This window comes from Solanum dulcamara, chromosome 1, assembly GCF_947179165.1.
Source record: "Solanum dulcamara chromosome 1, daSolDulc1.2, whole genome shotgun sequence".
Lineage (NCBI taxonomy): Eukaryota > Viridiplantae > Streptophyta > Magnoliopsida > Solanales > Solanaceae > Solanum > Solanum dulcamara.
The window spans coordinates 78,340,860-78,358,218 of NC_077237.1; the positions used below are offsets into that span (position 1 = coordinate 78,340,860).

The 17,359-nt window shown below is 34.3% G+C and overlaps 1 protein-coding gene across 1 annotated transcript; it reads right to left on the bottom strand.

Moving 5' to 3' along the window:
• Window positions 1-873: 873 nt before the first annotated feature.
• Window positions 874-5,517, bottom strand: LOC129871640 (uncharacterized). The gene is made up of 5 exons (XM_055946630.1): window positions 4,898-5,517; window positions 2,432-2,584; window positions 2,206-2,347; window positions 1,393-1,634; window positions 874-1,268 (listed from the first exon to the last, which is right to left on the bottom strand). The coding sequence occupies exons 1-5, from the start codon at window positions 5,366-5,368 to the stop codon at window positions 1,062-1,064; spliced, it is 1,215 nt and encodes a 404-aa protein (XP_055802605.1). The 5' UTR covers window positions 5,369-5,517; the 3' UTR covers window positions 874-1,061.
• Between the last annotated feature and the right edge of the window lie 11,842 nt (window positions 5,518-17,359).

Here is a 17,359-nt window from a genome sequence, read left to right on the forward strand (position 1 = left end):
GATGAATTTATGATGCCTCATTTGTCACAAAATTTTTTACACCAACAAAAGCCAATGTCACAAAGTTATTGCACTAGATTGACCATTTATTATTTATTTCATTCACAATCATTTAACATTATTTTACTCATAAATCTACTTCAAACTTCATAACAATTTCAAGTTTATACTCCATGAAAAACACTCATCGAGTTTGCACCATATATAAAAATATCTTGACCACTTCAAACTCCATAAAACTTTTTGAAGCTTAGACTAAACCACTTCAAACTCCATAAAACTTTTTGAAGCTTAGACTAAACCACTTCAAACTCCATGATGAAATTGCTAATTTGAGCTACCACAGTCAAAAACTTGAGGTATTTCTTCTTTGAGCTTGAACTGTAATTGAAATTCTAAGATTTTTTGCACGTTTTGCCTTAGCTTCCATCCGTCAAAGCTTCAAATCTATTATCATGTGTTCGAGTTGTTTCGTGTTTTAGCTAAAAGTATTTTTGCCAACGTGTGATTTCCCACTTAGAACTAGAAATTTAAGCACAAATAATCAATACTCAAACAATTTAAATAACAACCAATCATTAACATCAAATTTCCACCCCTAAACAAGAATTTCAAGAATATGGTGTTCTTGATGAACAAGAAGAGTTGCAAAAAAAAAGAACACGTAAAAACTAAAGGGCTAAAAGATCAAATACCATATGTATCTAAGTAGCAATCCCTCCAGACAGCATTGCCATTATAGACGAGCACCAATATTTTCTGTAGAATCTAATGATATCCTTGTGTTTACGTAAACTATGCTTCAATTTGAATATTTTAAATTTAGGAAAATCAACTCATTTCTCATCAAATTTGGGGAGAGAAAAAATGAAGTTGCTCTGAATAGTCTGATGATTCTTTTTTTGATTCATACCCAAAAAGACGAGCAAACTTGAAAACAGAATGTAATATTTGGGTATATATTCTCCCATGTCATAGAAGAAATGGGAGAACGAAAACAAAATTTCCTCTCTACATGTAGTAGTTGGGATACCTACAACAGAACCAGACTTCATTGGGGGCTATAAGTATAGCTGTATAAGCTCATCACTTACTACGGATGGTGTTAGAACGCCCAAATCCGTGAATAGTAGTGTAAGATACTGGGGTGGTGTATAATCACGAGCAGATGTTTCAACCTCCACCTTGGACGGAATTGGCACCCCAAAATCAATTGGACGTAAAGCTGGAACCATATCTTTTTGGTTTAGTGGATAGAGACGAGCAAACTGCAAGAAAGTACAACTTGTTAGGCAGCAAACAGCATTCAGTATGTTCATCTAGTTAAAATGGCCCTCCTTAATATATGTGCTTTGAATCCTTAATGTAACAGATAACATGCTTTCAACCTACCTTGTAGCTTTCAGCAGCTACATAGACTGGTTTATTCATGCTCTTAGCTACCAAAGCAATTTGGTAGGTTCCCATCATGTTGATAACACCTCCACTTTCAACCACACCGTCTGCCCCAACAAAAACCATGTCAACTTCATCCATGCTATATGCCACAGCAGAATCTATTAAGAGTTTCACAGGAACATCAAGCTTGGCTAGCTCGTTAGACAATCGTAACCCACTCCTGTCTGGCCGCCCTTCTGCATTTTAGATTATGGAATCCAAATTATCATGCGACACCATTAAACAATAGCCCATCTTCTCAAACAGGTCTAGATGAAAGCATATGCAAGGTCATCTTTCATCATTATTAGGAACACATAAAAATCAACAAGCATTGCATAATCAAAGGAAACTCAAAAAACTTTTCACCAATCAGTAGTTGAGAGGAACTGGGAGAAAGAGAAAGAACATTCTTTTTTGACAGGGGACTACAGAAAAGTTGACTCCTAAAATTCCATGTAGATCTCCATAACCAAAACAAATAAAAGAGCAAAAGCAAAAAAAGTTCCTCTCCCTTATTTATTTGTATTTAACTGTCCTAAACATTATTGACTTTTATCTGGTTTACCAACAAGCAAAAGTTCTCTTATTAAGCCAGTAAATTGATGAAAGATACTTTTCCCATTCACTTCTGGCTTACCCAACAAATATGAACATACATGCTGAGAAAGGAGAAAACAACAGTCACTTAATGATTGATAGCATATAGAACTATCTAACTCTAGCAATAGTTTATTTGAACTAGAAATGTAATATTTCTACACAAACCAGTGCAAAGAACTCGAAAATTCTTCCTATTCTGAGCTGCTGTTTTCAGAACCTCAAACACCACTCTGGAGAAGCCATGTACTAAAATGGTGCAGCCATCAAAAATAAATTCTTGGCTGAGCATTGCAATTATCTTCCGAGCCTGCATAAATTTTTTTTTGGAAACATTATGTTAGTTTGATTAAAATGCTTAATATTTTTCCTTTTAGGCAGTTGCATGGTGTACCTTATAAGATATTTCCCCAAACTTCTCTGCACGTTCAAGAAGGCGAGACTTGGCTGAATTAAAGTCTTCATATTCCAATGCTGAAGTTCTTGTTACATAGCGCATGAACAAATCACAACCAGCTGTCAAAGAGATGGAGGTTTTATCCCATGACTGCAATACAAACATAAATAATGAAAAAGCATAAATTTCTCAAGTCTCTCATTATGCTGGCAATCAAATTTGACTTGACTATCATAAGGTAGATGTATACTGCTCCAGAAATCTACTTTTACACATCAAAATACAAGGGTCCAACGACAGCAGGCGTTTAAAAAGTTGAATAATAAAGCTCTAATGACATTAGACACACGTCACCCTCCATCAAGGGGGAAATTGGTTAATCACTACAGCGCCATATCTGCATCTATGCTGTCGTATCAGTCCATTGATATCAAGTTTCGTAAACCACCACTAGTTCTCCCTTCAAACCCAAAAGACAGGCTTCCCTTTCGATCATAGTAACAATCATCTCTAACCAAATCAAATCAAATTATAATCCTCTGATGGCAAGACTAAATCTGATGATCTGGCTCATTGATACTTAGTTCTTTCAACAAAAACAACAGTGACCTTCAAATATACTTTTAAGGATAAACAAATAAAAAGGATTTATCAAAAAATTATTCCCTTGACATCCACATTCTATTTTATCTTTGCTTAAGTGACTCAAAACATCAGATTAGTAAAACAGATCCATGTCTTTCAAGAATTTTCCAAATCTCCCCTGTTTGAAGAAAACATAGCAGCACTGGGTGTTATGGAGGCAAACTCCTTGAACGCAGTTTACAACTTTCACCACTCAAGAATAACTCAAAATTCCACATTGGATTGAATTAGGGACATATTAACTAAAGAAGAAAAAAAGCCTACTTTAATTCTTTAGCACATCAGCAGTTAACAATTAAATACATGTAACGAACCCGAATTCTCAACACAAATACTGAAGTATTATATAATCCTTGACAACCAAATTATCACAGCAACACTTAAACTATTGAATTACAACGGAAAATACTGAAATGATAAGTAACTAAGGATAGAGATAAAAATGGGGATGAGAAGTTTAGACTCTAAAAGAAGAAGAGAGGAACAAACATTTTCTTCAATATGCATAAACCCTTCTTTCCAACTCATTCGCCCTTTTAACCAAATGCTAATTGGACCTGGATCTCAAATAAAACACTTCAACATTTTACTCGGCCCAATAATCCCAATTAAATTAGTCTCCACCAATTCTAGCCCATAGGCCCTTTCAGATCCAACTCGGTTCACAACAATACCTTAGAAGGACAGAAAAATACAAAAGAGTACTTTGTCTAAGAAACATTACCTAACCTTATTAAAACATGTACCAATTACACCGCTCAAATACAACTTAAAAGTTGTCTCCAAGGGGAGGCTAAGTAGTTAAGGTGTAGGAGTAACAATGTGTGCATTGGATTCCCAGGTTTGCACTCCAACAACAACACTCAGTGTGAGCTCATCAATTCCACCCTTGGCAGGTAACAGGCTGCCAGGTAAAACTGGGCCGAAAACTAAAAAGAACCAACTTTTCTTTTTGATGTCTAAAAGTAAATATAACGTTAACACTTGATTAAAAGACTCAGGGCGACAATTCTGACACCACAGAAAAGTACTCTAAAAAAACTCAGGAAACACAAGAACAACACTTTCTAACTACTAGTGAAAAACAAAGGAAAGGACAATTTTCTTTTCCTTTTTCCTAGCTAAACATTTTCAGACTACAATAACATGAGTGCTGCATTAATATGAATGGACAACAGGGCTAACAATGCCATTAGAGAAGTAAATATCAAATTATTTAGAGTGTAAAGCTCCCAGACTCTTCATCACCACCATAGTCGTCATCGCCTAAAATCACCAAGAGATCTTCTCCGCCACTGTCCAAAGCCCCTTCAGTGTCATTATTAGTGGCAGCAGTCCACTTACCACTGTTGCTGCCCCAAGGAATAAGGCCACCAGCATTCATGGTAAATTGGTCAATGAAATAAGCAGATTGGCTCCACACTATAGATTTTCTCATATTTGACTTCAACTTCTTCTCCTAAGGCCTCAAAGTATGCTTCACTTTGCCATTACATCCCATTCACTTCTCCAATTCCATTCCTCCATTTTTCTTCTTCTATGACCACTCTTTTAGTCACTTCTTTATTAAAAGGGTGCAATACCTTGACTTTTGACAGTAGGATTACCACTTCCACCAATTGAACAATTTAAAGTTCCAAATTTGAATGAATAGGGGATATTCTAATTTTAAGGAATTAAGAAGAACAAAAAAATAGAGCTTTATTCGGAGAACGATAAAGAAAGAGAAGAAAAACAATATGCATAATAGTATTGCGACTTTGCAACAGAAACGAGAATTCGATTAATTTCAATAAGAACAGGGATAAGAAAAGTAACCTTAAGAGAATCAGAAGCCTTCTTGAGCTCAATTTCAAGTTCCATCATGGTAGTTGCTTCACTCGACCGAATAACCGAAGCCAAAGCCCTAATGGCAGCAACAGCCTCAGCCAAATCAGGTTGTTTACGCCAATTATTGAACTCATCAATCACACTAAATTTCTTACCCAAATCACCCGAACTAGAAGAATAGTTCGTGGATACAGCGTCTTCGGATGGGTTGTCGACGGCAGCCTGAGCTTGAGCAAGCCAGTCGCTGGTGACAACCCCATGATGAGCCGCTCTAGTTTGATAGTATGCCGAAATGTCAGGATTAGGGTTAGGTTGTTGTTGCTGGTGTTGTAGGGTTTCGGCCATGGATGCTGAAGCAGCGGCGGCGGCTGAAAGAGGAGAAAGATGGTGGCTTTCGGGGTTTGTTACGACGTCGTTTTGGTTTTTGTCCATAATGAAAGAAGCTGATCTACGCCACATTTTTTTTCCGGGAAATGTGCGTTTTAGCTGGGCGTATGGGGTGGAGAATCGCCGGAAAAAGTTGTGGATCAGATTCTGTTGGTTGAAAAGTGGAAAAAGAGATGCGGAATAATATGAAAAATTTGACGTTGATCAAAGTAAGGGGAATTGGAGCTTAATCCTAACCATTTATATGACATCATTTTATTTCTTTAAATTTATTTTGAAAAATTGAATATACATTTAAATTTACTATATATTTTTACTATTTAACATCATTTTTGTAATATGTGGTATTTGTCATTTATAGTCACATCAGCATTACGTAAACATCATGTCACAAATTATAATATTTTTATGTCTCTTTTCTTTTCTTTATTTATTAATTTTTTTGTTAATTATATTTTATACTAATTAATCTCCTAATTAACTATTATTATTCTCTAATAATTATATTTTTTAATCACTAAACGTCATCCATTCAATTTCTTATCATATCAAAAAAATCATGTCCGGCCACTTTTACCATCAATTATCAAATCACATTCAATTCTTCTTCGTCAGCAACCACCAAATATCACCATCATCATTATCGATATCGATTTCTTCTTCTTCATCATCTTTCATTCCCTCTTCTTTACCAGCCATCACCCACCACCAACAAATTTATCACTATATATTATTTTTTAAATCCAACAACCAGCTTTATCATCTACCAATAAAGTTGTCATTAACATTAATTTCTTCAATTAATGTAGAGAACCTTTTTTAAAGTGAAGGAAGAGAGAAATCGGATATGATAAAGGTGATAAATCAGATGATAATGTTATGATTTCTGATAGTAATAGTTAAATTATTAGGAATGCGGCGGTTCTTCTTCATTGATGTTTCATTTAGTATAGAAAAATTAATGGTGATTTTGTAGCTTTCTTCTCGATTACATTTTGACAAAGTTGAGCGATATGTAATGAAGAAGGTGAAGATTTTAAATGTTGATTTTTGTATCAACAGTGGAGTAAGAATAAAAATAAAATTTATGAAGAAATTAAGAAGAGAATTGTGATAAAAAGAAAGAATGAAAAAGAAGAGAATAATGGGTAGGTGTGAAGAATAAGAGACGTGGGGCGTAGGAATGGAAGAAGGATTTTGATTATCTTTTTAACTTTAATTTTTAATTAACACGCTTTTATTTATTTTACTTTTTTCACATCAATTTTAGGGAATAAATAAATTCACTCTTAAGTATCAAAGGTGTATAATAGGCCGTCATAATAGTTTAAGTGTGTACTTGACTGTATAATAGGCCGTCATAATAGTTTAAGTGTGTACTTGACTTTTCGGCACAAGTCCAGGGAGGTGTAAGCCATCTACAACAATAACATATTCAGTGAAATCCTACAAAGAGAGGTGTAAGAAAGGTAAAATTTACGTAGTCCTTATCACTACCTCTATGTGGTAGAGAGGTTGCATCCGAAAGACCCTCAGCTCAAGCAAATCACAACAAAAAAAAGATAATTGGGAGAAATATGACAGCCAATAGCAAAACAGTGCGATGCATGTATGCAAGGAACCATAACACCACCAACAAAATATGATCACCTAAACAAAGGACCACATATGATATTAAATAGAGAAATAAATCATTTCACTCCTGAATTTGGCACGAAAATTCAAATTTATCGACTAAACTTAAGTTGTATTTATATACCCCCTTAACAACTTATCTTTTAATTATTCTCCACCCCAAATGTCGACGTGGCAAAAAAATAAAATTAAGCAAGTGAAGTACACAAAAAGGTGGACCTGTTGATATATATATATATACACATACATATAGGAGTTCAATTAGAGCAGAAGTAGACTTGAGACTGCCCAATTTCATTTGCATTTAATTATTTTCTTATATTATTAGTTCATGATATTTGTTGTCAACTCTAACATCCATTTTTTGTTAGCTTAGATGAATCCTCAACGTTTTGGGTTTTCAATGGTTATTTCACTATCTTATTTACTCATGTTATTTATATATTCAGTAAGTTTTTTCTAAAAAATTAATTTAGTTTTTCTAAGGACTTTGTAAGAATGACTTAAAAATCACCTATATCCTTTCATAATTATTGAATTAAGTTTTTTTTAATCTCTGTTTATGTCTTTGAACTAATCGTTTAGTTCAAGTACTTGACTGTTGATAAAATCGTTTAGTCATTTCTAATAAATATTTTTACAAGTAATTTTAATTTTCTTTAAAAACAGTCAAACTTTTTAATCCATCGGTCATTTGCATGTCAGCGGATCCTTTAAGGTGCATAAAACCTTCTTTAGAGGATTGTTTGAATCCTTACCCGAATGTGGCTTCTTTTCAATTTTTTTAAAAATGGTTTCTTAATTTTTCTAAAATTAAGTGGCGACTCTAAATTTCTATTTTTCTAATAAAATAATTTTTAATGATTTAAGAATTTTTTTTCGCCAAGTTATGAAAAGGTTTTGAAACTTAGTTTTCGAAATTGGATCGTAATAGTGGGTGTTTGTTAAAGATGATGGTGATGATTTTCTTTTGAAGGACAATTCTTCCAAATTAATAATGGCTAATAATAACAATCAAAACATTCAATTTGAACGAATTTGAGTATAAATAAAATTAATTTGTGAAAGAATTAGATGAAATTTGGAGGGAGATAATGGTGGTGGTGGTGAGTGTGGATTAAAGATGATGGTGATAATTTTTTTGAGGGCAATTCATCTAATTTGAACGGATAATAATATTGATTCTTTTATGATTGTCGTTGGCGGCGATTGTGGTTGTTGTGGTAAGCAAGAGGAGAAAAAAGGGCCAAAAAGAAAAGGGAGAAGAATAAGAAAGAGAAAGAGAAGGAGAAAAAGAGAGAAAAACTAATAAAAGAAAAATAAAAAATGAAGGGTTGGTAATTTTTGACATGGCAATGAGCCAATGACATAGAGCAAATGTAATTGTAACAATCCATTATGTCGTTTTGAATACTAGAGCTTTTTATTTCATAAAAGACTTATCTCGTAAATTTTTAATGGGTGTTTTGGATTATTTGATAATTATGGTTATTTAGTTGAAGGGTAAATTTAGATAATTAATTTAATTGGTGGACTAAAGTGATAATTTAGTTGAATTTCTTATACCACTTGTTCCATAATTATTAAAATAAAAGGATAAAATTTATTAATTTTAGTACATAATTATTTTATAAGATAAAAAGAAAAGAGAAAGGGAGGATACAGAAAACTTACCTGCAACGCTGGTGAAGAGTAACCGAAACTGCTTCAGGTAAGGGTTAAACATCAAGTCTCGTTCTGCATATTATTTTCTAGGATAGGCAATGTGTATATTAACATATTACTTGATTCAATTTATTTGTTAGATAGTGAAAGTATATTGTTAAATTTGTTTGGCAGTAGTTGGAAAAAATAGTAGGAAAAGTAGAAATATAATACTATGGGTTTATGGCCAATAATGAGATCATGATTACACCTAATCATTGGAGATCATCATGAGCATATGTGGGGTGAATATGAAATAGAAAACGTAGGAAAGAAACGGTGGTTCTGTATATGTTCAATAGTATGTCATCACTGTTTTCTAGCAGTGGTCTCGCCTTTAAATATTTTTATTTAATTATCACATTATAATTTATGTTTTGATATATTGAGATAGGTAATTAAATATTAGGTGTATTGTATTATATTAATACCATTAATTTTATGATATTTGGAGGAAATTGAGACTTAACATTTGCTTAAGATTTAGGAATATGAGACTTGAGGTATTAGTTGACATCAAAATTTAGGAATCTTATTATAGATTGGGATGGGTTATTGAATCTAGACGATATATAGTGATATGGGTGTCTATGAACTCGTTTGCTTATGAATATATATTTGATAGATTGGAGACGTTCCGAGGCATCGAAGAAAGGAAAGACATTGGTGGATTAGCTTGCTTGACTTCGATTCTTCGGTTGAGGTAGGTTATGGTTTATTCTATATCATAGATAGACTTTTAATAGCAATTGATAGTCATTGAGTAGTGTGCGAAGTTTACTATGCATTTGATTGTTGTGGTTTGAATGGTTGATATATTATTGTGATTGGTCTGCAATCCCAAGATCGTGAAATTCATAATCTTGAACTTATCCTATTAAAAGTGATGTCTTAAATAAAGAAGGCTTGATGAAATATTGTTAACGAAGTGGAATGTGATAATAAATAATGATAAATTAATTATATTTAGATTAGGTGTCATGTTCCGACACAGTATATTTGAATCAGGTGTCACATTCCAACACAGTATATTTGGATCGGGTGTCATGTTCCGACACGATATTATTGGATCGGGTGTCACATTCCGATACGATAATATTAAAAGAAAATATATTAAAATGACTTAATACTACTCAATCTCAAATAACTCATTTTCCAAAAGACCGTGGTGTGGAGGTGTCACGCCCCGGGAGGGTACCCTAGGCGTGGCCGGCACTCGAAGGCCATTTCCGACCTCCGAACGAACCACCTGGTCCAGTCACACATTCATTCAATCACATTCTCTTAGCGGAAAACTCAATTAATAATATACTGCTCATAAATTAGGGCCAAAGGCCAAACAATCATCAACTCGACAAGAAATTTTAAAAAGGGCTACTCAAAAGAACAATTCAACATTTCTACACTCCGGTCTATGAAGCCTCTATCTACAACCTAGAAGGTGCCCATGACAAACCCATGGCTACCAACAATCAAGACAAAGTAAATGACATCAAAACTATACAAAAAGGGCTTAATATCCTCCGGAACTAGGAGGACTCACCGCTAGCTGGGAGTGGGTGTGGATCTTCAACGGAGCGCCGGTTGATTATCTCTAGTACCTGTCTCTGCATCATGAAATGATGCAGGCCAAATGGCGTCAGTACGTGGAATGTACTGGTATGTAAAATGGCCGAATGAAATGACATAAAGGAAATATCAAACCTATTCGGAACTCAGCTCAAGAGAAATAACAACTCAATCAAGTGTCCTAGGTCTAAACAAGAATACGGTTTAGACGGGACCAATCACATATCATTCAACTCAATCCGACTCAGAGTACTATCAAGACTTATGTGGAGTTTCTCTTATCTGACAACCATCACTTATGAGCCAGTGACAGTACAACAAGCCGACGTTGTTGTCGCGTCCGTTCATGCTTTTCCAGGGCATGAACGAGTCAACCAGTCATGGATCCAATCCAACCAAGTCCTATATTGTCAGGACAAATATTTTGGGGAAACATCCGACTTTAACGGTTCAATCCCCTCCTACGTTTGGCGACGTAGTTATTGGGTTCGAGTATGGACTTTACTCTTACCCAATTCGGTGCTCGATACTCCTCCCAAGACTCAATGCTCATAAAACTCCATCCGATCGACTCAATCAAATCATATCGACAAGTCTCATTTAAACCTTGTCAACTCATCCACTCTAGCACAATCAATCATCCCTAAATCATATCTTTCAAGAGAAATTTAAAGGCACATTTATAGCAACATGTGAACATAACCAATCATTTCCTCTATCCATTTAATCAATCTTTGAAACTCATCACAACTCCAAGGCTTTAAATCAACAATTCAAGATAAGCATCATTTTAAAGAAGATAGCATCCTTTATCATAATCCACATAGTTAAGAAAATCAATAAAACATATTTAACAACTCATCTTCATCAACTCATACTCACATAAAGACTCTTTTTGGAAGTTCTTGACTAAACCTCATCAACATAGCAAGAATCACTCTAATAGACAACAAAACTCATTTGAACACAACCCTAGCAAGAAACTCCATTTCTATGGGCATTTATCCTCAAAGAAGGTATAGGGCACATGGGTGGACTCAACCCATGTTTTAGATAGCCTTACATACCTTAGTGAAGACTTTGAAGAAAACCTTGTGGTTGGGTCTTCAATGGAGAACTCGAATCTTGAAGCTCTTGAAACAATTCTTTGTTAAAGAAGGGCTTGGAGAAGAAGAAGAGGAAGAGAGAGGATCTTTCTAGGGCTTTTCTAGAGAGAGAGAGAGGCTGAAAATTATGTTCCCAAATGCTCAAGGATGATACATATATAATTTGGGATAATTCCCAGATGATACATATATAATTTGGGACAATTCCCAAATTGCCCCTTCTCAAAAGTTCTGAAAAATAGGCAAAAATGCTCCTAGCGCGATAGTGGCTCATCGCGCCATTGCAGCGCCAGGCCGATTACGCCTAAAACCTGCACACCTCGTAGTGGCGCGCCGCGCCAGAGACCAAACTACTGAGGCATGTTTCTGGCGCGATAGTGGCGCGTCGCACCCTTACAGCGCCAAGGCCATTGTTCCTAGGTTCTGGAAATTAGGCTTGAAAAACCCTGCACAACTTTTAGTGGCGCATCGCGCCAAGGACCAAACTACTAAGGCATGTTTCTGGCGCGATAGTGGCGCGTCGCGCCCTTACAGCGCCAAGGCTATTTCCCCAGCAATTGCAACCCATGCCCAAAAATGAAATTCCTGCCATGCTAGTTCGTCTTAGGATCATCATATCTTTCGACTCCGAACTTTAAGATTTACATTCTTGGTGGCATTGAAAAGAAAACTCGACGACCTTTAATTTGATAGGTCGTGGGCCACCCAGATTGTCGTCTTTCAAAAGATAGGGTCGTTAAAAGTCGACCCCTTATACGAACTCATCCCAAGACTTAGCCATGACGAATCTCTTGGATTTAATTTGGTCCTAGGGGCCCCTTGTGACCCTACATCACCTCCAACATCCTTAAATTTCTCGGGGACTCATCCTAGCTCATGCATACGCTCCTCAATACTCGGGTTCGACCCTACCCGTATATAAGAAGGATCCGAATCTTAGGGAAATTTTTTGAGGGGTGTTACAGGAGGCCTGGGTCTTCATGTATACTTTTGATATTGTTGACTGATTATGTAATGGTTTATTGTGTTGTTACTTGATCTTGATCTTGTTGGTTGCACATGTTAAGTGCTATGGTTGATTTCCCGCTATTTCTTAATGCATATTGATTTCTATTTTGAGTCGGCCGATGATACCTACTCAGTACATGTTGTCCTGTAATGACCCCTACTTGTATTTTTCTTTGTTTTATTTTGTGGAGTGCATGGAGTGTTCCATCGACTTCGACTCAATCTCAGCTCTAGTAAGTGTCCAGCACATCAGGTTTCAAGGTGAGCTATTCAATCTAGCTCGTGTTGGATTCTCTTGAGAATGGCATGATGTCCTTAGTTTTCGAATACATTAAGTTATTTATTTATTCTGGTGTTTGATATTTGCAGACTTAGTATTTTAGAATTAGATTTTCTTGAAGTGATGACTTTCAGATTTTGGAAAAACGTATGTAATAGATTTTAATAGTTTTATTATTTCTTATTCTCATAAATTGAACTTCAGCATTATTGTCATATTTTATAAGTTGGAGTTTGTACCGTTTGTTCTCCCACCAAGAAGGTTAAGTGTGGGTGTCACTCATGACCCATTTTGGATCGTAACAGTAATACAAGAGTGATCGAAGTTCTGTCTCACGGAATGGGCTTGAATGCTTACATTGTGAGAGTGATTTAATTTTTTCAGGGTGAAAAATAATTAAAATGAAAGTTGTTACGGGTATATAAATACAACTTAAATTAATTGCTAAAGTGAATTTTCGTGCTAAGTTCAGGAGTGAAATGATGTATTTCCTCTAGTAAATATCAAAAGATAAAGACCAGATTAATACTACAATCTACACGATGCTCTACACTATTACCAGACTAAATAAATGAATAAGCTAGTAATGGTACAACTTTTAACTACCACCCTTACCCGTGACTTTCATACTCCTCTATTTAAAATCATGTTCTCGATAAATTGACACTATCAACATCTTATCTATATTGAGTCTCACTTATTTAACGATTTCGGGAGTTCTACTTAGCCGAATTCACTTTCGTAAGGCCTTAGGGATTTCTTAATGTCTTAGCTACTAGCTCAAATAATCAAAACTTAGAAATCAACCCCAATCCATTACTGGATTGCCCTAGACCTCACTTGACTCACATTTCGTCTAAGTCTGGCCTAGTCTCGAAACTTCTATGTTACTATTCAAAAGTTTTCTGACCCAAATTTCTTCTCCATTGGCTTATCTAATACTACAAAAATGGATCATTACAAAGAGAAAAAAAAGGCATGAAAAGAACATAAGACGAGCGAGGAAAGCAAGAGAGGGAGAGAGAAAGAAGAATGGCGAATGAGAGAGGAAGAGAGAAATGGGGCATTTACTATAAAATCCTAACTATAGCCATGTTATATAATTTTTTTGAAAATATTGCTATGTTATACATATATAGTAGTTATGCTTGTTTAGTTACATAGTTTTATTTTTTTGAAAAGTATATTTTTGTAACGAATTTGTTGGGTTATTTTGGAACGTCAAAGTTTGAGATGTGTTGCAAAATAAGGATTGGAGAAACGAATTTTGAGCTTCTGTCTCCGTGCAAGCCGCTGTGGCGGAATTTATTCCGCTATAGAGGGGGGTGCTATAGCAGGCTGGGACCGCTATAACTGTCCATAAGCTGATTTATCAATTTAAAAGTCTCAAAAACGTAATTATTTGCTGCAACTTAATTTTTAAGAGCAAAGGGAGACTTAAGGTTGTTTCTCTTCAGTTTTCATCAAATTCTTCGGTAAAAGTAAGTTATTCATTCATCTAACTTGATATTTGATTTTTAGACCTTCTAATATATGGGGGTTCTTTCGTGGAATATTCTGACTTGAAATTAATGATGGAAAAAGCCCAGTTGGGAGAAATGACATGAAATTGGCCAAGGGTCAGGATTTTGATACAATCAGGGTGCATGCCATTGTCTATTGATTACATATATTCTTTGTTTGTTTTAGACCAATAACGAGCTAAAGTTTGAAAAAAGGGAAAGTTCCAGTTCTTTAGAATTTTCAAGGTTTGTTTCGAGGTAGGTGATGGTTGTCTTTTCCATTTGCGTTATATGCATCTGTTAACTACTTCACTATTATTCCATGCATAATATATGATTAGAGGAAAAGAAAGTACATGAATTGAAATGACATCTTGTTATCAAATTGCATGCAATGAATGTATTATTTGATTGTACAAGTGTGTGTGCCTATTCATTGTGATTGTGATTGTGATGTGTGAATTCATTTTGGATCGGGTACATGCCAGTACATTTGGGTTGAGTACCTCACCGGTACAATTGAATAGGGCACTAAGCCTGTACATTTGGAACGGGTACTATGTTTATTGACTATTGGAATGGGTACCACGCCAGTACACTAACAGTTTGGGTATGAGTTCCATGAGAGGACCATTATTGACTGTTGAATTGTGATTGAGCTTATTTACCTGTATAATGATTTAAGAGTTGGCATACCTGTGATGTGATTATATATATTGTTGTCTTACTATGTTGTAGTTTCTTGTTCATATTTCATCTACTGAAAATGGTCGTGTGATCCTACCAGTACACTGTGGTTGTGTATTGATACTGTATTTGTTCTTTCTTTGTTGAGTACAGGTCATATTTAGGTGACTATTGAGAGACCTCAGTTAAGAGTTCATTAATCATTCGAATTCAAGAGTGAATCGGTTCTTTCAGGCTGGTGTGGATTCATCCTAACTCTTAGTCTTTTCTTTTTGGACTCAGACTTGTTAGATTTTTATTTTATATTTATCATTTTTTGGGGTTGCATCCACTTATTCTAGACCGCTAGATTGAGTTTTGGAACAATGACATTCATTGTTTTGATAAATTAACTAAGTTTATAGGAAATCAACTTTTAATTTATATTTAAACTGTTTCCACATATTTTAATATATATTTTGGTTAAGAGTATGCTTTAGTTGAATATAGTATTGATTCTCCCACTAAGGTTAGTGTGAGTGTCACTCGCGACAAATCCGAATCTTGACACTCTTCATCTAATCCTCTTTACAATTCATTGCGTGATCTTTCTTTTTCTCTTTTTTAAATTTTTATATTAATACGAAATCAATTAAAATTTTGCCTCATTTATTTCTTTTTCTCCCTCTTTGTTTGTGCATATGCATCTACTTATAGTAACACAAGATTTATCTAATATTAGTTCGAGACAGCGTATCAAGTTCTGCTATGATTGAGCCAATTACAATTTGTTCATGGTAGTACTTATGAGACCTATATTTTTTTGTTTTATTTTATATCGGATCGTGTTTCTTAATCTTGTATTTAAATTCTATAATATCTCTTTGATTATAGTCATGAGGTTTTAGTCTATCTTTTATAATTTTATTGCTCCCTTTATAATCCAGGTGCTTATAGGACTAAGTAAGTTCGTTTATTTGTAAACATGTTTTACTTTATGCATATTCTCATATTGATTTTCAAAAGTAAGGAATTGGTTCACTTAAGGTAGATAATCGTTTAGCTTGTTAGGTGCCAGTTGTAACTGTTAGTTAAGTTTCACTCATTTAATTTAGGAGCTTATAGTTTTTAAATATGAATCTTAATTATTTAGTTTTTAATTATAGAGTGCGTTTATTTATTTTTTATTTTACAATCACGGGTTCAAGCCTTGGAAACAGCCTCTGGCAGAAATGCAAGGCAAGGCTGCGTACAATAGACCCTTGTGGTCAGGCCCTTCCCCGGACCCCGCGCATAGCGGGAGCTTTAGTGCACCGGGCTGCCCTTTTATTTTACAATCACTTAATAGATCTAAGTATATTTGAATGATAAAGATCTATTTTATATTAGTTGTTGACATTTCTTTTAAACTTGTTTAGTTAGAAGTTTTTCGATGACTTTTAGTTCTTGAAGAGTTGTTTATTTATTCAGTACTTAGATCTTGACATTTATTTTTGAAAACATTAATTTAATTTTAGATATTATTAATTCTTAATGGCCTAACGTTGATTAATAGCATGTTTGGATTGACTTATTTTTAAGCAGCTTATAAGTTGAAAACTGCTTAAAATAAGTTCATCCAAATAAACCCAACTATTTATTGGGACTTATTTTAAGCACAAAATGACTTTAAATTGGCCAGCCAAACACTCAAAAAAAGCTGAAAACAGCTTATAAGCCAATTCAAACGGTATTTAAATCTTGAGTTTGTTGTTTCTCTTGTTGAAGGGCATGGGCGGCTCTATGGCTTGGCTAATGAGGCCATTGCCTTAGGCCCCCAAAAATTTGGAGGCCCCAATTTATTTTAATTTTTTTATTATTATTAAATTTATCATGTATCAGATAATGTATATAAATAAAATTGCTACAATATAATTTTTATTATTTATTTGAGGTTATTTTGTATCAATAAGATCATAAATTATGACAATTTTTTTCTCTTATTAGTCAATTTTATTTTTTTCACCCTTCAATTTTTTTTATAGGAATTAAGTTATATATATTGATGGTATAATGAATTTCTTTTTTCAATCTTCTCTGAAATTGCATGAACACAAAAGCATTCATGCATCAATCTCCTTTATGTTTAATTAAACATATTATATTATTTTTTTTATAATTTATTTAAATATTCACTAACGAGTGTTACTTAATAGAATGAACTACAATTATCATTTAAACTGATCAAAAATTTGATCGAAGGTGTATATATTTTGACACTATCCATGCTCAAAACTTCAACTATTAAGTTGTGTACGCTTTTTTCTTTTTCTTGTTTGTGATGATAGTCAAATCAAAATTTCAATTTGAGTTTCGGTCTTCAACATCGATAATCCACCACCTTATTCTTTGTGCTCTTCTTCCAAATCTCTTTTTTTTTTGAAATTTCTTATTCTTCGTCTGAAAATTTATTGTTTAAAATTTTTATAAAAACTTAAAGGCCTCTTAATATGATTTTGCCTTAGACCACAAAATTCGTTGAGCCGTCCCTATTGAAGGGTAGGTATGAATGTCACTCATGATCATTTAGATTTCGTATTAACGCACTATAATT

Excerpts from the sequence above, each read along its gene's own strand:
- LOC129871640 (XM_055946630.1), bottom strand. The coding sequence starts at position 5,368 with ATGTGGCGTAGATCAGCTTCTTTCATTATGGACAAAAACCAAAACGAC. Across the intron at positions 2,348-2,431 it reads TTGGGGAAATATCTTATAAG|GCTCGGAAGATAATTGCAAT; the intron begins GTACACCATGCA and ends AAATTTATGCAG. Across the intron at positions 1,269-1,392 it reads TAGCTGCTGAAAGCTACAAG|TTTGCTCGTCTCTATCCACT; the intron begins GTAGGTTGAAAG and ends ACTTTCTTGCAG.